General features: G+C 38.1%; 1 protein-coding gene across 6 annotated transcripts in view; it reads right to left on the minus strand.

The window, feature by feature from the left end:
* Positions 1 to 12,502, minus strand: part of PHF3 (PHD finger protein 3) — a 78,399-nt gene extending 65,897 nt beyond the window's left edge. For 4 of the 6 annotated variants that reach the window (XM_019662410.1, XM_019662409.1, XM_019662406.1 and 1 more), the window contains exons 1-2: positions 12,203 to 12,502; positions 232 to 500 (exon numbers count right to left, since the gene is read on the minus strand). In XM_019662410.1, coding sequence (XP_019517955.1) covers positions 232 to 475 — 244 coding nt within the window. In that variant the 5' untranslated portion in view covers positions 476 to 500; positions 12,203 to 12,502. Of the gene's footprint in view, positions 1 to 231; positions 501 to 11,911; positions 11,931 to 12,202 lie in introns of those variants that run through there. The other 2 variants (XM_019662408.1, XM_019662411.1) reach the window with 2 other exon arrangements.
* Between the last annotated feature and the right edge of the window lie 10,769 nt (positions 12,503 to 23,271).

Genomic DNA, 23,271 nt, shown 5'->3' on the forward strand with positions numbered 1-23,271 from the left:
ATATGGTTGCCCTATTTACATCCATAATACCCTTGAAGATAATTCCACACTCCTTGGAAGAAATTTTAGTTTAAATTCTAATTCTGATGCCTAGAATAGCTAAATTCAAAGGAAACAGCCCTAATTCACTACCCTAATTAAAAAAAAAAAAGAAAAAGAAAAAAGATGCTGCTAAAAATTCTCTTTACGTTAAATAGCAGACTAAAAAAAAAAAAAAAAAGTAAGAATTACCTGTTGAACAAGGCATCTGGAAATTGGGGTCATTGCTATCCAAAACAGGCAAACAGAACTGGTTACTTGCAGATCCTAGCATAGGATCCTTATCGCTGAGCATGTTCTTCAGCGAGTCCTCTAAGACATTTTGACTTGTACTAAAATCCTCACAGACTTCATTCTCCAGGTTGGATCCTAGAAATAGGGCATCATCTAAGTGTTCAGTAGGAATTAAATGATTAAATGTATCAACTATATCCATGAAGACTTCTGTGTGTCTTTCAGCCCTATAGAAAGACAAAAAAAATACCATAAGAAATAAAGCTACCAATTGATAATCACCTAAAACCAAATTAGTTTAATAGTTTTGAGTCTAAGAACACACTTAGGTATTTTGAACTGTTAAAAAAAAAAAATCCTCACTGTTTCCGAATACACATTTGGACATGTAGAACAAATCTTTACTAAACACTGTTTCTTCATCATGCATGTAGAATATCATTTTACCAGAAATCCTATGTTTACTCAATTCATTATTTTTAGGGGGAAAAAAAATATGTATATAGTCCATTAATTTGATACATTTGAAAGAATTACAAGGTTTATACCATAAAAACCATGTTTTTAACCATAATCTTTTCATAAATTAAGAATCCGACACTGGTTTTATAATAAATCCATATATAAAAGCTAAAATCAAATCATTTATTGTCCCATACTTATTAACACTGTAAAACAGCCTTGTTTTATTTACAAAGCATTTAAAGAAGGGTAATATTGAGAGACAAAGTGTTTTGTGGGGGTAGGTGGGAAATGCAAAGAAACTATTAAGTAAACCCAACAAATCAACTGAAAAAACTACACACACACAGACACAGACACACACATACACACGCGGGCACAGATGTGCACACACACATTTTGGGGAAGACCGCTTTTTAAGATAAAATGAGATAAACGACAAGAAAACAATATATCAAAGATTTACACTTATTTTAGTGGGCTATGTGGGGCCTCTACAGGTATTCGGCTAGTCTCCTATTTGAACTGTACCTACACTGTAACTGGGTATCACTCACTGAAAGTCATCTTGTGCTCTAGAGGAGCCTTAATTACAAAAAGTTGAATTATTTTCAGTATTGGTTTCAGAGAAAACTGAAGCAATGTATTTTGGGGGAAGGAGAGTTAACAAAAAAATCCTAATAATATTCAGCTAGCTAAAAAATTCCACCAACTAACCAAAATTCCAAAATGTATTAAATTAGCCCCAAATCTACCAAAATTTCCTCTAACTGTCCTTGAATTCTTTCCCCTATAAAAATAAAGGAAGAGGAAGTTCAAAGATACTCTACAATTTACTGGGCATATATGCTGCTAAACATTTTACCTACATTTAATTCATTTATTCCCAATGTTAAATAGACTCCATTATTATCCTTGTTTGAAAACCAAAATGCATTTAAATAATTTAAATGTCTTCCCCAATGTCACAAAACAAAGCCAAGATTCAAACACAAGTTTCAAGGGTCCACAGTCCATGGCCACTCTTACTTACCCTTACACACTGAGCTATTGAGCTAGAAATTGACTAGATTTGACCCATTAAAGGTTCTTCTTTAAAAACAATTTTCCAACAAATTAATGGTTGCCTAGGGCCTTGGGTAAGAAGGATGGACTGCAAAAGAACAGAAAGATACTTTGGGGGATAATGAACATGTCCTAAATCTTCATTATGGTAGTAGTTTCTTGAATGTATATATATATACCAAAATTCATCAGTCTGTTCGTTTTAAATGGATGCAGTAACTTCAGTTTAAATTTTTAAAAAAGGAAAGAAAGTTTCCTCGCTCTGGCAAAAGTTAATTCTCTTCTAAACAGATGTCTTCTCAAATTTTGCAATTTATATTGAAATAAGGCATTGAAATAACAATATGTTAACTATATTTAACTGACTTGCTGGTTATTTTACATGCATTTTCTAATTATGACATTAAGAGAAAAATTAAAGCTCACAATGTTGATGAAAAGTCAGCAAAATTTTAATTCCCTAAAACTATCTAATTTCAGAATCTAAGAAAGGCTTAATATCAATACATCACCAACACTCCCACTAATGTTTTTAGGTTTCAAAGAAATTTCAGTATAATAAATTTGTGGTAATTACAAATAACTTACAAAAAGTTTACTAAATGTTTACAAAATTAAGTAGATAGAACCACCAACAAATCTTTTATCTGAATGTGCTGGAATCCAAAGTTTACCACAGACCAAAGCAACCTCCTCTTCAGAGTGGCATCCCAATTAGCCATCTTTTTTCCTCAGGTAAATCAAAAAAGGGAGAAAAAAAAAGGCAATTCCAGCTCTAGAAACAAATGGTTATCTTTTCTTCTAAAAATGGTATGCTCAGTCCACTGCAAATGCACTCATTCCCGTGTCTGGTAAATTCTACAAACTTCACCCAAGGTTAGCCTTTCTGTTGTACCAACTACTGTCTGTATATGCTTTTAAGTTGTGGGGATATTCAGAGCATTCAGAAATTAATTAAGGTCACACAATTCAAAATCACAAAGCTATACGGAAGGCCAACCCATTCAAAATAGTGATCTAAATGAGCAATATTTTTTGTCAGTAATAGTGCCATTAGTGAACAATCACAAAACTCCTTTACTAAAAGTGCCTTCAGAGCCCATGGAACATTTTTAAATCTCAACAGTAACAATATTTAGTCTTTAAAGATCAATTAAGAAAAATAGTAAAGCATATTGTAAATAAGATGGGTGAACCAAACTTTCCAGTGCTTTTTTTTGTTTTTTGTTTGTTTTTTGCCAAAACTAGTATCACTTATAAAGTGTGTTTCCCTGGATCCAAATAACCATATCAGAAAAAAAGGCTTCCATGGTCAAACAGAGAAAGACTGATATAAGAAAGTTATCTTTCTTTAACAATACCTTTAATTCATTCAACAAATGATAAGCAGCTACTATTGTGTGAAACACCTTTAACAGGCCAATGAGACTGAGACTCTTCCAAGACAGAATGGAGTATAAAGTAACTCAAAACTGTGGGTCCAAAGAAGACAATTTCTATAGGATACATTGCAAGACTAGTATTTTGTGAAATTGGTGTAAATTATTAGTAAGACTGGTTTTTCATAAATGGTTCCAACTGGCTCTTGGAGCAATGCCAAAAATGACAGTATACAGCCATCCTACAAGACCATATTAAAAGTAACATTAAATGGAGATATAATTTATTTTAAAAAATCAGTTTCAGATATCAAGTGCTCAGCATCAAAAACAAAAGGGCCGGTCGAGTGGCGTGATGGTTAAGAACTCGCTTGGGATGCCAGAGGGCCCCGGTTCGGATCCCACATGTGAGGGCCAGTGACACTGCCCTCCACAGCTAAGATGCTGAACAACAGCTCAACCTGGAGCTGGGCTGCCATGAGTCGCCAGCGACGGCGTAGGCTGCAGCCCCTGTGGCAGTGGGTTCCCATGTGCTACCGTGTGTTGCCAGCAGCCAACGTGAGCGGCCAGCAGCCGCAGTGAGCAGCCGTCCAGAAGCCGGCGACTGATCTGCCTCACCAGGGAAGAGCGCAAAAATGACAGCAACTTGTCTGTTCCCCTTCCCCCAATTCCCCAGCACTGTTCCCATCCCCCCAATTCCCCAATAAAAATCTTAAAATAAATAAATAAAAATAAAAACCCCCCACGCTAAACTGGAAAACAAATGTTAGCCAATTATAGAAATATTAACTCACTTAACATGAACACACTAATCAATGTGGTATCCTGGATTGGATCATGGAACAGAAAAATGACAATAGTTGGAAAACTGGTGAAATCAGAATAAATTCTGGAATTTAGTAATGTACCAATGTTAATCTCTAGTTCTGATAAAGGCACTAGCATTATGTCAGATATAACAATCAGGGAAACTGGATAAATTGTATATAGGAACCCTATACTATGTTTGCGATTTTTCTATAAATTTAAAATTATTTCAAAATAAAGTATTTTTTAAAAAGTGAACACTGATCTAAAATACAATGACCTGCAATTCCTAGTAATATAAACAAAGATAATCAGATTTAATTAAGGAGAAAACTGAGTTGATTCATTATCTTTGTTAATTAAACAAGGCCATTTGATTTAAACAAATTCCTATTTCTTACATTGAAATTTTACTTAAGTGCTTCCTTATATTTGGTTGGAATTATAAATTCAATAATTAAAATTTAACAAGCCTATCTAGGGTGTATTTTAACTGGCTAATGATAAGAGGTGTGATCAAACAATACAGTGAATGTTTAAATAAAAAAAAAAACTTATTACAGTAAAAGACATGTTGCCATTAATCCCTCTCAAAATACTCCCCCTTGCTTTAAACACACTTCTCACATCGCTCTTGCCACTTTCTGAAGCAGTTCTGAAAGTCAACTTTCGTGAGTGACTAGTTGCACTGTCGTGGCTGCCTCTATGTCCTGAATCAATTCAAAACATCTACCTTTCATGGTCATTTTGACTTTGGGGGAAGAGCCAGAAGTCGCACAGCCAGATCCAGTAAATAAGATGGGTGAGGATACATTGTAATGTTTGGACCTGGCAGAAATTGCCATACCAGAAGCGATGTGTGACACAGAGCCTTTCCGTTGTGACCACAAAATACAGTGACTGCTGCTGCCGATGCCATCCAACAGAAAGGCAGGGATCTTCAATACGGGAAACGGCATGTCAAACCTTAGTAACAGTGTGTGATAAATTTCAAATTGTTCGGTGCAGTCAGGCGGGTGTGAGCTATGGTTGAGAGAAGGTGTGTTTTAAAGTGTGCCGTAAATCATCCTCCATCATGACAATGCTCTGTGTCACACATGGCTTCTGGTATATGGCAATTTCTGTCAAATAAAAACATTATGGTGTGTCCTCATTCACCCTATTCACTGGATCTGGCACCGTGCGACTTCTGGCTCTTACCCAAAGCCAAAATGATTCAGGACATTAAGTCAGCCATGACACACAACTAAAGACACTGACGAAAGAGGCCTTCATAACTGTTTCAGAAAGTGGTGGGATGGCTGAGTGGCATGTTAGTTAGGAGTTAGACTAGGACGCCAGCCCTGAGCAACAGGGCCCCGGTTCAGATCCCACATGAGGTCCAGTGATGCTGTGCCCTCTACAGCTAAGATGGTAAACAACAGCTCGACCTGGAGCTGGGCTGCCTTGAGTCGCCGGCGCCGACGTGGGCTGCAGTGGGGCTGGCCAGCAGCAGGCGTGAGCTGCTGTGAGCCTCCATGAGTGGCCGTCCAATGGCCAGTGAGAGACTGCCTCACCCGGGAAGAGCACAATGATCACAATACCAACATGGGCCAGTGAAGCAACGTCCTCCACAACTAGACTGAAGAACAAAAGGACAGCAACTTCTCTGTTCCCCCTTCCCCGATTCCCCAACGCTGTTCCCCTCCCCCAATTCCCCAATAAAATCTTAAAAAAAAAAAAAGAGTGGCAAGAACAATGGGATAAGTGTGTTCAAAGGGGGAGTATTTTAAGGTGGCTTAATGGCAAGGTGTCTTTTATAAGTTTGTTTTATTTAAACATTCACCGTATTGTTTGATCACACTCATATGTACATAACCAATTAATCAAATTGATAGTAATAATTTGGGAGTACATACATGCTAATATCAAAATTATTTCTGGGTTCACAAGTCACACCTCGTGTTTACAGACAATAAAATGTATCCAGCTAAGTCAGAAAATTGGGTTATCTGCTTAATTCAAAATTACGGATTTATTCATATATTTATTAAGCATCTACTTAAAGTATGATCATGGAGACAAGTGAAATAAACCCCAGTCTCGAACTCAAGGAACTCACAATCCAAAACAGAGTATATACAAAAACATGTAATCAAAACAAAGTATGAAAGTGTCATACTGAAGGGCTGCAGATAGTATCACAGAGGAAGGTAAAAAACATGAGGCCAAGAAAGGCTAAGCAGGTGATGTGTGAGCTGGATCCTAAAGGTCCAGAGGGAGCAGCATGTGCTAATTATAAAATGGCAGAATTTGATCTTAGTGGACCATTTAGAAACACTCAGAATACAATTAAAAGTATTAGTATTAACATTCTCAATAGAATTTAATCTGAGTCCAAACGTATTTCCCATTTGAAAATCTTTGTTTCACCTGAATTCTCAATTATACTGCAGCCAAATTTAGCAAAAAGATTTAAAAAGCACCACCAACAAAAAATTACACTTCTAGAAGATTCCCTTTAAATTAAGAGTAAATTTAAATTGAGTAGTTCAGCTTTTCAGAAATATCTTCAAAGTAAAACTATGTTATTTTATCATATTATGCTCTTTTAAAAAAAAAAAAAGTACATTTAAGCCTAAAAATAAATCACTAAAGCTATCAAAGGCCCTAATAGGTTGCTTTATGATGAAGCTGTCTCATGTAGTCTATATTCTTGTGTTTGTGTGTGTGTGTGTGTGTGTGTGTGTGTGTGCGCGCGCACGTGCGCACATGGGGAAGCAGACAAATATTCATTAAGAGATTATAAAATCTATGACGAAAAACTAAACAGGGTAATAGTGCTGAGAAGGATGAGGAGGGCATTCTGTGTATGCTGGTAAATGAAGGTCTTGCTAATAGGGCAACATGTGAGCCAAAACCTGAAAAGAGGAAGTGATCCATGCCCAAGTAGGGAACAGCAATCCAGGCAGACCTAAATGCAAAGGCCCTGGGAAGGGAACCACTGCTTGGTGCCTTCCAGCTCCTACAGCACAGTTTAAATTAAGCCGTCAATTTATCAGGCATATTGCAATGAACAAACTTCTAATTTGTGGTAGTAGCAGTAGTAGAAAAATAGAAGTACCACTACTACAAATGATGATAAAACATAAAACGTAATGTGCTCTAATTTCATGCCACGCACTGTTGTATAAGCTTGACATCAGTGGTTTTCAATCAGAGGTGATTATGTCCCTCCAGAGGACATCTGGCCATGTATGGAGACATTTTTGCTTGTTACAACTGGAGGGCATGCTACTGACATCTAGTAAATATACTGCAATGTGCTAAGAAAGCCCCAAAACAAAAAATTATCCAGCCAAAAAACAGTGCTGAGATTATGAAACTCTGCTTTACATTTATTAATGTAATCCTCACAACAATGCTGTATTATTATCCCAATTATAAGAAAAAATGAAATTGGGATCACAGTGATTAAATTACTTGATATAGTATCAGTAAGTGGTGATGAAATTTTAACCCAGAAAAGTTCATTCAAGAGTCAGTGCACTTACCACTACCCTATCTCTTTAAAAAGTTAAATTCATTGAATGTTTATTCTGTGCCAGGCACTGTGCTAAACTTAAAATGCATAATGTCATTTAATCCTCACAACCACACAAGTAGGCAGGTACTATTATTCGGATTTTATGACAGAGTGGCTAAACCTTAGCAAAGTTACACCCAATATTACAGAATAAGTAAGTGACAGAGCTGGGACTCAGATCCACTCTGATATGAATGTCAGTTCTTAACCACCATGATATAACATTAAAAATGAAAAAAAAATGAATAATAGGTTATCCTTCCAGAACAGAGTCAAGGAAAATCACTAAATAGTTAAGTCATGGGGTATGACACAATTCTACAACGTACATGACTACAAAGCAATGCAACCTAATCACCTGCTCTACACACTCATCTCAAATTCTGGTCCAGTTCCATTGGTTAAAATCTGTTGACAAGACTTTATAAGAAAAAGCCAGAATCATAACTTCCTTCCTGAATTTATCAGGTAAAAAGAACATATAAGAATCCAAGGCATCTACCATACTAGACCAAGGCAGACCTAAGAACCTAGAAAAAGAACTATCACTTTCAAGTTGAAAATGGCTAATTACATTAGCCAACAGTAGTTAAGAGTTAACTTGGAAGTTTACAGCTATATGCTACTGAAATGATGGGAAGCATCAGCAGTTTGGATTAACCACAGGAACATGGATGGAAGTAGCTCATCACTAAAGCTATGAACTAGGTAAGAACAGTCCAAACTAACATGTACTTAGCACGTACTATGTGCCAGGCCCTATGCTAAGTGTATTGTAAGCATTATCTCATTAGTTCCTCACAACAACCCTCTGAGGAAGGTGCAATTATTATTTCTATTTTACCAATAATCAAACCAAGACCCAGACCATTACATAATTTGCCTAAGGTCATATACCCAGTATACCCAAACTTGAACCCAGGCAGTATGATCCCTGAGTCTGCATTTTTAAACTACTATACTTTATGCACTCTACTTGCATAACACATATTATTTTTTGTGTTAATATATCATTAATGAAATATTTAAAAAATACTGGAAACAAGTACGCTTTAACCAAATAAATTAGGAAACACGCACTTAGTTGCTCCTTACACATAAAAAGTAAAATGGCTATCCTCAATGTGTATAAACACCATTTTAGAAAATTATCAACTACAAACTTTGCAATTTATTTTCAGTCTACAATTTTAGACTGTTCACATGGCCAGCAAGCACAAATTATGAATGAATTAAAACTATTAAGTTTAGCTTTTCTGTACAATCTGGTATGCCATTCAAAACTTTGTCTATTAAAGTTAGACTGTGCCAAGAGATTAAAACTTCTGGATAATACTTTGAAATTTTTACTTAACTATTTCTCTTCATTTCCCTCTTCATTGTATAAATGATTATAAAAATTTAAATCCCCTGACCATTAAAAGATGATCTAAATTAAATACGTAATACATGGCAATAATTGTCCAGTCTGTACCTTTGGCAATTCCTCATTGAATGCCTTTTGAAACTCTCAAAATATCTTTCTTTTTTAACTCTAATACAATGATTTAACATCTCCTGTCTTTGAATCTTGTTTCTCAACCTAGACTATGTTCTTGGGTATCAAATATTTTGAATCAAATCAATACTCTCAATCTTTCCCAGTGTAATCAAAGGGCAACAAATAAAGAACATTTTTTACTGTTCTCAAAAATGCAACAATATAAAAAATGTGTAACAATTTGTCAAGTCATTTTCGTAGTTAAAAAATAAGATGTCTATGCTTTTGAAAAGATACTGCAGGGTTCTCAGAGGGTGCTCCAAGAAATGAGAGAAATAGAGCCCAAGAAAAAAGAGAAATCCAACAGCCACTTATCAGAAAGAATTCTTGAAATGTGGATGAATGAAAATATTTAGAAATCAGCACTCCAAGAACCCTGCTGTCCCTGACACTGTAGTGAAGTAGTTATGGGTAATCCACAAACCTGAGATGCCAATCAATAAAACTCATCTCATTTTTTAAAAATAGAAAAGACCTAATCTCCAGACAAAAATCAAGTAAAAAGTATTTCATGAGAAATCGTTCTAAAGAAAAAACAAACAAAACAATGCACATTTAAGAAAGCAAAATGTACCAAAAAGGCAAACGGCATATTACCATGTCAAGGATGATAACCATTATCCCCACACACACCCCCATCCCCACACACACCCCGTAAAAGAACTATGCATAATTTACATTCTCCAGTTTTTCCAAATCTAATCCATATTATGTAAAAATCTAAACTCTTGAGATAATTTTGCATTAATCCAAATTGTCACTTGCTGCCTTCCAATTTTAATCAATAGTTTTATTAATAAGGTATTACGTAAATCAAAGATTATCAACCTTTCCTAACTCATTCCAATGCTAAATACAATTTAAATTTTAATAGTATGGTTTTAAATGACTAACATAAAAACAACTCCCTTTCAATTTTTCTATCCTGAAACTTGCATTTGACCAAAGCTATTTTTCATCTACATTTACAAAGACCACTTCTCTTAGATTTGACTTCTTTGAATATGCAACAGATGAGTATACCACAGGATTAGGTAGATAAAGTTATCTGTGGTCTATCACAACAGCATGGAATGCTTAACTCATTCGGTGTGATAGAAAAGGAAATTCACTATCTTCCCAAAGGATGCAACAGCAGCATAATAAATTATATTTTCATGCCCTTCAATAAATGGACGCAGCAAGCAAGGAATGGGAAAATGTTCCCATCACCATTTGATTTGTCCTTTTGACAAATCACCAGTACAGTTATCAAATAAAGCTTAAAAATCTAAAGTTGTAATTCTGCATACTTAAGAAAGTGGCCCACTTCAGTTGAATAGAAGTCTTTCTGCTGCTAAGTAATCTACTCAACTGTGTGTGGTTTAATCACAGCAATAATAGCTCCTAAACCCCCTCCCTCCTTAAATTCTGTTACTTTCATGGGGAAATGCGGTATGCATTTTACAACAGTAATAGTGATGATAATTATGATGATGATGGTGGTGGTAGTGGAAGGAAAATTCATTATTGTAACATAAATGTTACAGTAAACAAAGGGGTTTGGGAGAAAAAATAATAAATTAGGAAAAGGTCCAATGGTAGTTAATATTAAGAATTACTATTTTAAATACTTGGCTTTACACAACACCTTTTGTGTTCTGGAATGAAGATATAAATTCAAAAATAAAAGAATGCTGCAAAAATTGACTCATCTTCTCTTTCCTACCACAAACACACCTACAAACATTTTCACAAATCCCAAACACTTCATTCAAGAATCAAAAAATGGTAAATGAGGGCGGCCAGGTGGTTAGAGCGCATGCTCATAGCACCAAGGTTGCTGGTTCGATCCCCATAGACCAAGGAGCTGTACCCTCCACAACTATATTGAAACGACTTGACTTGGAGCTGATGGGTCCTGGAAAAACACACTGTTCTCCAATAAAAAAATTTAAATGGTAAATGAATGAGCAACTGAGGCGTAGCTTTGGGACATCTCAAACAACTTTGGGAAACCAAAGGCAAGTTCGACCCCCAAATAGTAACTAAACAGAACAATGTACTGCTTAAGTACTTCCTAAGTAGTCTCCTGTATCGTTTATTTTTACTTTAAAGTGGTCAAGTTCTCTGGACAAAGCTCAATTATCTATGTTTCATTTTAAATTAAGTTCTCTCTTCACGTAATAAAGATTAGGACTAGGTAGATAATTAAAGCGTTGCTGCCCCTTATATTAGTGACCATCCATTATCGTCCTCTACGAATGATTCCTGAATAGCACCCAAAATCACACACTTAAATTACCTGGAATCATAAGTCTCTGAGAAATGGCATTTAAAAACCCCAAGATGGACAAAGGTCATCGGACCCGGCAATACACTGCTCGGGGAAAGAAGGGGCACTGGACTGTGCGCGGTACCAACATTCTCTCCCTTTCTCCCTCCTACCCGCCCCTCTCCGTGTCAGGTGATCAGTTATTTAGCACCATTAACACGCACGTATCGACAAGTGGTTCAGTAAATTACACGTATAATCAATCCTTGGAAGGCCAGATTCTAGCCTCCTTCCAAACTAAGCAAAAGACGTCGACAGTTTGGGACCCGAACACAAAAGCGCGCGGTAGGAGATGGATGGATAGAGCGCCAACTCCCCCTCTCCAAAAGCGGGAACCGGACTCAGCCTCGCAGCGAAGGCCAATCCCGGCTTCCCGGACCCAGGGCCCAACGCTCGATGCCAGGGCGCCCTTGGAAGCGAGAGGCCCGAAGGGCCGGGCCTTCCTGGCAGCGCCCGCCGTGACTCCCGGCCTGCGCGCCCGCGCGGCAGCGATGGGGCACACTCACCCCGAGGGCCCCGGAGCAGGAGCCGGGGAGAGGCCGCCATCCCGACCCTCCGCCTGGCAACCTCCCCAGCCCTCAGTCCAAACGGTCCCGGGCTGCAGAGGCGCGGCCCGGGCAGGCCGAGGACGTTGCGCAAAAGGCCAGAGAGTAGATTTCCCCGCCGCGCGGGAGAAAGGCGCGGAGTGCCCGGAGCGGGAGGGGCGGGGAGGCCTGCCGAGGCGCCGTGCGTGTGGAAGGGGATGGGGGAGGGGAGGATTGCCCGTCTCCCTGGCCGCGGCCAGAGCCGCAACTCACCCAGCTCCGCCGGACGAGCGCTACCACTGGCAGCAAGAGGAAGATGGTGGCCGCTGCCGCCGCCGAGGAGGAGGAGGAGGAGGAGGGGGCCCGGTGGGTGCCGCTGAGAGGGGGTACGCGCAGGACGTCGGCGTCGCTGCCACAGCCGCTTTTTCCTTCTGGGATCCGAGGGGCTGCTGCTAACAACACAGTGCTGGCTTCTGCGCCGCCCTCCTTATTCTCGTTGCAGCCGCCGTCGCCCAAGGCCCGAGGGTCGCTCGCCTCGTGGGGACCGTGCAGCGGCGCGAGACCCCACGGCCATCGGCTTGGCGCGGCGGCGCGGGGGTAGGGAGCGGGGCCTGCGTCACGTGACGCCACTGTTTACCGTTCCGGGGCCGCGGCCTGCGCCGCCGCCGCGCTTGCGCGTTGCGGACACCCCAGAGCCTCGCCGCGCCTCCGCGGGGCCCAGGGCCGCCGCGCTCCTGCGCTCCTCCGCTCCTCCGCGCCATTCCCAGTCTTCTGGGAAGGCGGGCACCGCCCGCGGGCTTGTTGTTTTCACCTCGAGGGCGCTCGAAAGGAAGAGGCAAATAAATGGTCCCTTTTTCTCGGTTGTACTAAGAACTAAGGCTTCATGGTTAATGTAGTATTACTGGACAAATCTGCTCTTCCAGGTTTTATCAACTGGGTGCGTTCAAGAATGATAGGGGAGGGTGGACTAATGAACCCTTTGCCCAAGAATCCCTGCTGGGTCTGCACAAAACTCCCATCACTAAGCACCTCCACCCCCACTCTTCCCCTAAATAGCTGGTCTACTTCAAGACTCAAATTGCCTCCTCCAAGAAGCATTCCTGATCTAAGTCAGCAATTCTCCAAAAGCATGGCCAGAGGATCCCCTGAAAGATTCCCCAAGACCTCTCAGACGATCTTCAATTCTTTTGCAATTGCATATGTATAAGGCCAAATTATCCTCATTTCCTTCAACGAAAACAATATGTAGCAACCGATTAAATGCAGAAGCAGATAGGAGAATTCAGCCATCTTCTATTAAGCCAGACATTGAAGAAATTCGCAAAATTTTAAAACAATGCCATTCTTCATTAAATTTTGTTGGAAAAAATGTATTTTTCGTGATAAATATTTGTTATAACAATGAATTTTGTCATTTTAAAATTTTTTATCCTTAGGTTTAATTTCTAAGAGGGTAAATATCAATAAATATATCATAACTAACCCATATAAACAAAGCTCTTGGAAGTCTCTCTGTATAAGGGTCCTGAGACCAAAAAGTTGAAAAACCGCTGGTCTAGGTTGCGTGCTTCCAACAGCAGCTTTGACTGACCCCTATCTCAGTCCTTAATAAGCACTGTGAGGTAATTATTGCTAGTCAACAACCTGATCAAAATAAGCTCTTTAAGGACAGGAATTGTGTCTTCTATTTGCAGGGACCATTACAGTACCCATTAAAGAGTGACAGCCAGCACCTGCTGAGCTCTTCTAAAACCTTTATTTGTTGATTTAAGCCACATGCCAACCACAGGCCACATTTCAAGATTTGTGCAGAGTAGAATAATAGCTCGCAGGCACATGGTGAAGATCTCTTCTGTACTCTCTCCAGTCTTCTGGTATTTCAAGCACTTCCAATACCCAGTGCTCTTCCACAAAGGAGTTTTAGACCGTCCTAATGCTACTCGAATCCTAGAATTCCATCCCCTGCCTTGACTCATCAACCCCTCAAAACTTTGTTTTACCATCTCTTTTTTAAAACGTTTTTTGAGAAAGGAAAATAGAAATGAGTAATCAAAAAAAATGTTTTTCATTTAGAATGTCTGGGATGAACTGCAAAAATAAATCTAATTTTATCTTTAACTTTTCTGGACCTCAATATGAAATTTGAAAATGGCATTCAGGAAGAATAAGATTATTGTTATGAACAAAATCCAACCGTAAAGGAATTCAATAGAGTAGAGCTCTATTGGAAAATCGTTAGATGGATAATCCCCTTAGACGAGGTGGGGAAAGCTTACCTTGTTAGAGAAATTTTAGTCAATTGACGAAAAAACAAAATGTAGGTGAAAAGAAAATGTAGGAACCATAAGCCTATCACATTTACAAAACAAAGATTTCCAATCCTAAAACAGTCAACAAGCTTGCTACAAATCATGATGTTTTGATTCTCTTATTTTGAACCAGCCAAACGCCCATGTTCACATTTGTCCATAAATTATCTTTGCTTTTTGCTTCCAGATATAAACACAAACTATCTTTTACCCAATCCATAGAAAGGTCACTAAAAGGAAGAACCAGCATAATAATACTGGGAATGGCTCTAACTGCATGCAGGACACTGTTTTAGTGAAAAGACCTATCGGAAAATCAGATTGTATTGGTAACACTGAAAACTCCAAATTAACTCAGGGAAATTAAATTTGGTAGAAAACAAGACAGCTGGCCCGGCAGAGTGGCGCATTGTTTAAGAGTTGGCTTGGGACACCAGCTCTGAGCAGTGGGACCCCAGTTCAGATCCCACATATGAGGGCCAGTGACACTGCCCTCCACAGCTAAGATGCTGAACAACAGCTCGACCTGGAGCTGGGCTGCCTTGAGTTGCCAGTGACGGCATAGGCTGCAGCCCCTGCTGCAGTGGGCTGCCGTAAAGCTACAGCGAGTGGCTGGCAGCCGGCATGAGCTGCCAAGAGCTGCTGTGAGCGGCCGGCCAGTAGCCGGCGACCCATCTGCCTTACCTGGGAAGAGCGCAATGATAACACCAACATGGACCAGTGAAGCGACGTCCTCCACAACTAGACTGAAGAACAAAAGGACAGCAACTTATCTGTTCCCCTTCCCCGATTCCCCAACGCTGTTCCCCTCCCCCAACTCCCCAATAAAATCTTTTTAAAAAAGAAAGAAAACAAGACAACTGACAATATGTTTGTAATTGACTAAAAAATTACGAAAGAATGAAAACTGATAAAATTTGAATCTTGCAGATTTTACCGAGGAAAATTGAGCCTGGAAGAGAGAGAGGCCATGAAAGAGAGCTCACAATGAAGATTAAAAAAAAAATTAATTTTGATATGAAAAAATGTGTGCTATCGCTGAAGTATTGGTTCCTCTAGTATCAGTTCACTAAAGATAGGGGGAGAGATGAAAGCGTTAACTTTGAGTGAACAGAAAATCAATAAAAATATTAATTTTTAATGGGTTTTCCTCCGGAAAACACTTTCTATACACGCAGATACACTTTTATGTTTGTTTAGAATAGATGTACATGTTTTTAGTTTTAAATATAGGATCAAAACAGTGGGGTCCAATATCCTGAAATCATTTTAACAAAATCATCATGGAACTGAAAGGCTTAACCCAGAACACTTTGTTGCTTATGTCAGGCTTGCTCCCTTCCCACACATTTCTTTATCTGCTTTCCCCAGAAAGATGGCTCCCAGCCACTCAGGCTTTCAGTGGTAAACAATGGGTGAAAAAGAAATGCATGCCCCATCCCAGGGTGAATAATTTGCACTGCGTACAAGAGTTCAGAGAAGCCTAGAAAGGCTGAGCCAAACAATCAAATAAAGCTTGTCCATGCACCAGGACTCTGCAAGGCATGAAAGCACCTTTGCAGACTTCGGCAACTCTAAGGTACAGGGAAGGAGCAAAGAGAGACCTGAGACACCACTTTTCTAAACAATTCTGTCATTAATTATCCATATAACGTACCTCTCTCAACCCCTTTACATTACTCTCCCTGCCAACCCACAACATTTTATTTGTTACCCATTTCGTTAAATACCTCAATGGGTTTCAGAAATAAAGGTGTTGTACCTGGCCTCAAGGAACTCAGAGGAGCGAGAAAGATGGGCCAGTGGACAATTACAAGGCAACCTGGTAAATGCTTGGGTAGCAGAGGACATGTATTCATGTTTTTCCTGGACTGGAGCAGGAAGAGGGCATTTTTGACAGAGGGGTGCCTTCAAGGACAAGAAAATACCAGAGAATCTGGTGTGTTTCAGGAACTGCAAATAATTCATAATCTCGTTCAATATTGTGCATCCATGAAAATAATAAATATTATTTTAAAGAAGAAAGTATTTGTGGTAATGTCCCTCATTGACAATGTTGCCTCCCTACTGGAAATATTTCCATGGTTCTTCAATATAAAGAATAAAATCCAAATTTCTTAATATAGCCATCAAGACTCTTTAGGATTGGTTCCTGCCCAATTCTTCAGCCTCTTATTTCCTTATTCCCTGCTTTTATAATTCATGATACAGCAACATTTAACTTCTTACTGTTTTCTACACACCTCCATACTGTTTCTCAACCCAAAGTCTTTGTTCATCTGTTACTCCCGAACAATAATTTCCTCCCAACTGTCCCCAAACACTACCAAAATCCCTCCCATCACTTAATCTGAATTATATACATATATGCATTTATCCTGCATCCTATAAAGATGCAGCTCAATGATAACTGTCCAAATCCATTATACTTAATGGTGAAACATTAAAATCATTTCCCACTCAAGCCAGGGATGAGCAAGGCTGCCACTATGACTACCGTTATTCAATATTAGCCAATATGTAAAGGCAAAAAAAGAAACGGTAGGTAGATATAGAAGCAGAAACACAATAATCATTGTCTGCATATGATACATGCCTACCAAAGAGAATCAACTAAACAATTACAAGCATTAAGGAGTTGCCTGAGTACTTGTCCAGTTATTTTTCATATGTGTAAAAAATAATTAATAGCTTTCCCATAGACAGCAAGCACCAGTTACAAAACAGTTGGTAAAATAAATTCCAACAAATGTGTGTAAGACTTAACCTAATGTGGGGCTGGAAGAAATTTTACTCTACCCTTCTAGGCTCATATGACTTGTCTAATCATCAAATCTCTCATGAGACAGATTAACAAGAAAAAATAACCAAATTTAATTACATGTATGAAAGCCCCACATACATGAGAGGTTCTGAGATAAAAAGTTATAATGGAGTATATATGGCATTCTGAGCTAATGAGATAAGGCACCTTGGGGCTTCAGAGAAGAGGAAGGTCATTTACAGGACAATAAGAAGAGTAAGTATTCAGTAATTAGAAGTTTGCCCTTCCCTATAGATAGGTCATAAAAGGTTATTTATGCTGATAATCCTTATTATGGGCAAGCCCCCAATTTAAATTCTGTAAGGGAGAGGTAAAAGTTTCTCATGAGTCCATAGGGTCTCATCGCCTTTAGCTGAAAGTAATTCACATACTGAAGTGGCAAATGTTGGGGAGGCCTTTTCTGAACCCCTTCACAACAAGAAAAAAAATGTGCATTTTTCATGTATACTGGAAAAGAAAAACTGTGATTAAAAGAAATTTTGACACAGAATAACCAAAGCAATCTTGAAAAAGAAAAAGAAAGTTGGGAGACACACACTTCTGAATTTTAAAACTTACTAAGAAAGCAACAGTAATCAATACAATGTGATAATGACATAAAGATAAACATATTAATCAATGGAATAGAATTAAGAGTCCAGAAATATACCCATGTATCATAGTCAACTGATTTTGAACAAAGATCTCAATATTATTCAATGGGGAAAAACAGTCTTTTCAACAAATGGTACTGAAACAACTGGATAGACATACATGTAAAAGAATGGAATTGGACTTTTACCAAAAGCCATATACAAAAATTAACTCAAAATGGATCAAATACTTAAATTATAAAACTCTTAGAACAAACCCAAGGATAAATCTTCATGACCTCAGATTTAGCAAACTATCCCTACATCTGACACCAAACACAGGCAACCAAAGAAAAAATAGATAAATTAGATCTCATCAAAGCTAAAAAAGTTTGTGCTTCAAAGGGCACTATTAAACCTGAAACTGATTTAAAAAATAAAATTAAAAAAAGGGGAGCACTATCAAGAAAGTGAAAAGATAATTCAGAGAATGGGAGAAAATATTTACAAATCATATATTTTTGGCCTGCCGGATGGTTCAGTTGGTTAGAGCGCAAGCTCTGAGCAACAGGGTCACCGGTTTGATTCCCACATAGGCCAGTGAATTGAGCGCGAGCTGAGCTGCCACTGAGCTGCCAAGGGTGGCCAGATAGCTCAGCTGGTGAGAGCACATGCTGCTAACAACAAGGTTGCCGGTTTGATTCCAGCATGGGATGGTGAGCTGCACCCCTCCCCCCCACCCCCCGCAACTAGATTGAAAGTGGTGACTGGACTTGGAGCGGAGCTGCACCCTCCACAACTAAGATTGAGGAACAACAACTTGACTTGAAGCTGATGGGTCCTGGAAAAACACAATATTCCCTTCCCGAATTCCCCAACACTGTTCCCTTCCCGAATTCCCCAAAAATATCTAAAAAAATAAATAAATAAAAAAATCATATATCTGATGAGAGATTTGTATCCAGAATATATAAGTAATCCTTACAACTCAATCATAAAAGACAAAGAACTCAATTTAAAAAGGACAAAGAATCTATATATGCATTTCTCCAAAGGAGTTATACAAATAGCCAATAAACACATATAAAGATGCTCAACATTACTCAGTAGGGAAATGCAAATCAAAACCACAATGAGATCATAGATACAGAGAACAAACTGATGATTACCACATGGTAATCGGGTTGGGGACCTGGGAGAGAAAGGTGAAGGGATTAAGAAGTACAAATTGGTAGTTACAAAATAGTCACACGGATGTAAAGCACAGTACAGGGAATATAGTCAATAATATTGTAAAAGCTATGTATAGCGTCAGATGGGTACTAGACTTATTGAGGGGATCACTTCATAAATTATATAAATGTGTAAACCACTACACTATACACCTGAAACTAATATAAAATAATATTGAATGTCAACTATAATTTTAAAAAAGTAGTCATGGGGGTATAAAGTACAGCATAGGGAACAGAGTCAATAATATGGTAATAATTACATACAGTGTCAGATGAGTAATAGGCTTATTGGTGTGATCACTTTGTGATGTATATAAATGTCTAATTACAATGTTGTTTTATGCATCTGAAACTAATAAAAATTTAAAAAGCAAACAAACAAACAAATTTAAAAACCACAGTGAGATACTGCTTCACACTCAGAAGGATGTCTATAATGAAAGAGAGATAATAATTATTGGTGAAGATTTGGAAAATCAGAACACTCAAACTGCTGGGGGTGTTACTTTAGGAAGAAAGAATAGGGCTGCGGGGAGAGTGGGGGAGGAAGGAAAGGAAGAGGTGAAGGGAGATGATCAAGTGGGGTTCATTCCTGCTATACAAGGTTGGTTCAACATCCGCAAATCAATTAATGTGATACACCATATAAATAAAATAAATGATAGAAATTATATGGTCATATCAATAGATGCAGAAAAAGCATTTGACAAAATCCAGCATCCATTTATGATAAAAAACTCTCAGCAAAGTGGGAATAGAGGAACATATCTCAGCATAATAAAGGCCATATATGATAAACCAACAGCAAACATCATCCTCAATGAGGAAAAGATAAAAACCTTCTTCTTAAGATCAGGAAGAAGAAAAGAATGTCCACTTTCACTACTTTTATTCAGCATAGTTCTGGAAGTTCTAGCCACAGCAGTCAGACAAGAAAAAGAAATAAAAGCTATCTAAATGGAAAGGAAAAAGTAAAACTGTCTTTATTTGCAAATGACATGATACTATATTGGGTTGTCAGAAAAGTCATGACGTATTTTTTCTGTTTTCATTGCAAAAATGTGTCATGACTTTTCTGACAACCCAATATGCAAAGATTCCACCAAAAAACTATTACAACTGATAAATGAATTTAGTAAAGTAGCAAGATACAAAATTAATATTCAGAAATCAAATGCATTTTTAGACACCAAAACAAACTGATTGATACAATTGTAAATGGGATTGGTTTCTTAATTTCTCTTCCTGACAATCAATCAATCAATCAATCAATAACCTAGGAATAAATTTAACCAAGGAAGTAAAAGATCTGTACTCAGAAAATTATAAGATATTGAAGAGAGAAATTAAAGAAGATACAAATAAATGGAAGCATATACCACTCTCATGGATAGGAAGAATTAATACAGTTAAAATGTCCACACTACCTAAAGCAATCTATAGATTCAATGCAATCCTTATCAAAATACCAATAGCATTTTTCACAGAACTGTAACAAATAATACTAAAATTTACATGGGATTATAAAAGATCCTGAGTAGTCTGGGTCCTGAGAAAGAAGAACAAAGCTGGAGGTATCACACTACCTGATATGAAATTATACTTCAAGGCCAAAGTAATCAAAACAGCATGATACTGGCATAAAAACAGACACATAGATCAATGGAACAGAGTAGAGAGCCCAGAAATAAATCTATGCCTATGTGTTCATTTAATCTATAACAAGGAAGAAAGAATATACATTGGGGTAAAGAGAGTTTATTCAATAAATGGTGCTGGGAAAACTGGACAGATACATGCAAAAAAATTAAACTGGGCCACCTTCTTACACCATATACAAGAATAAACCCAAAATGTAAGACCTAAAACCATAAAACTCCTATAAGAAAATATAGGAAGTAAACCCTCAAATATTACTCTTAGTAATATTTATACTGATATATTCTCTTGGACAAGGGAAACAAAAGAAAAAACAAACAAATGGAACTACATCAAACTAAAAACTTTTTGCACAGCAAAGGGAACCATCAACAAAACACAAAGACATCCTACTGAATAGAAGAAGATATTTGCCAATGATGCATCTGATAAAGGGTTAATATCCAAAATTTTTAAAAAGCTCATACAATTCAACACTAAAAAACCAAACAATCTAATTAAACAATGGGCAGAGGATCTGAACAGACATTTCTCCAAGGAGGACATACACATGGCCAATAGACATATGAAATGATGCTCAACATCACTAATCATCACAGAAATGCAAATAAGAACCTCAAAGAGATACCACCTCACTCCTGTCAGAATGGCTACCATCAGTAAATCAACAAACAACAAATGTTGGTGAGAATGTGGAGAAGAGGGAACCCTTGCACACTGTTGGTGGGATTGCAAATTGGTGCAGCCACTATGGAAAACAGTATGGAGGTTCCTCAAAAACTTAAAAATAGAATTATTTTATGACCCAGGGATTCCACTCCTTGGTATTTACCTAAAGAAATTCAGAAAGATATATCCACCCCTATGTTTACTGAAGCACTATTCACAATAGCCAGGATAAGGAAACAACCAAAATGCCCATCAATAGACAATTGAATAAAGAAATTGTGAAACATTTATACAATGGAGTATTACTTTGCCATAAAAAGAATGATATCATATTATTTTCAACAAAATGGATGGACCTAGAGGATATTATGCTAAAGGAAATAAGTCAGACTGAGAAAGACAAATACCATATGATCTTACTTATATATGGAATCTAAAGAACAGGATAAACAGACAAACAGAACAGAAATAGACTCATAGAGAGAACAAACTCATGGTTGCTAGATGGGAAGGGGACTGAGGGATGGGTAAGAAAGATGAAGAGATTAGGAAGTACAAATTGGTAGTCACAAAATAGTCACAGGGATGTGAAATACAGTTTGGGGAATATATTCAATAATGTAAAAACTATGTATAGAGTCAGATGGGTACTAGACTTATCGGAGGGTTCACTTCCTAAATTGCATAAATGCCTAACCACTGCTCTGTAAACCTAAAACTAATATAAAATAATATTGAATGCCTACTATTATATATATATATATATATATATATATATATATATATTATATAGTCATGGGATGTAAAGTACAGCATAGGGAATATAGTGAATGGTGTTGTAATAGCGATGTATGATGTCAGACATTGTGAGGTCTGCTCTTTCCAGCACAGGACCCATGGGCTGGAGAGCCCAGTGTGGGGGCTGGGACCCCTTCCTCTTCAGGGGGGACCTCCTCCACTGAGATGTTCCTCCTGATGTTCAACCACTACCTATGTTTTTGGGGTCAATCCATTTCCCATCTCCGCCCCTCCTACCAGTCTTGATGTGGCCTCTTCTTTATATCCTTAGTTATAGGGGTTCTGTCCAGCTAGTCTTCAGATGATTCTTCAGGTTGATCTATAATTTAGTTGTAATTTTGATGTGATCCTAACAGGCAGTAGGCATTGTGTTTACCTAATCCACCACCTTGGTTAAATTTCCCTTCTATATATTTTTAAACTTTTAATCCTCTGACTCTGAAATTCAACTTCTGGAAATTCATCTTAAGAAAATAAAAGGTTGGGTGATGCAAAGATTTGTGTACAAAATGGGATTTACCACATATATATCATTTTGAGATTGCTTTTTAAAAATTAACACTATGCAGCAAAAATTTCTCCATGTTAATCACGTAAATTACAACAGCATTTTAAAGGTTGCATATCATTCTATCACATGGAGGTGTAAAACTTTATTTAATAAACCTCCAATTTCTTGATATTTAGAACATTTCCTCTGAAGTAGCAACTGAGTTACTGGAATGACTAAATGAACGGACTGGTGCCAAAATCCCATCCATTCTTCCTGGAGAGCTCTAGAATCTGCCCCTCCTCTCAATTTTATCATTGAAGTGATCTCCCATCTAGTCTCTTGCCCTTCCATCTATTGTCCACATGCCAGGACATAGTCTTTCTCAAAGGCCAAGGCTAGGTTAATGATGTTACTCCTCTGCCTACGACTTTTCAAAGTTCCACACTGACTAACATCCAATCTTACGTCTAATTTCTTAGCATGATTTATAAGATTGTCAGTGTTCTGATTTCAACTCACCAATGCCCTTTTTTCTTGCTTCCTATGGTCCAGCCAGCAGATTTCTCATGATCCTGTGTTGTGATCTCATGCTTCCATTCCTTTGCACATGTTTCCTCTACCGGAAAATCCTATCTGGCAAACTTACTCAGATGTCTCTTTTGGAAAATCTTTCCTAATTGTCTCCTTCCTAAAGCAGAGTGCTTCACTACCCTCTTTGTATCCTGTACACACTTCTGTTACAGAAAGTATTCAACTGCTGTCTTTCCCATTAGAATTTTGGGT

This window comes from Hipposideros armiger, unplaced genomic scaffold, assembly GCF_001890085.2.
Source record: "Hipposideros armiger isolate ML-2016 unplaced genomic scaffold, ASM189008v1 scaffold_375, whole genome shotgun sequence".
Classification (NCBI taxonomy): Eukaryota; Metazoa; Chordata; class Mammalia; order Chiroptera; family Hipposideridae; genus Hipposideros; species Hipposideros armiger.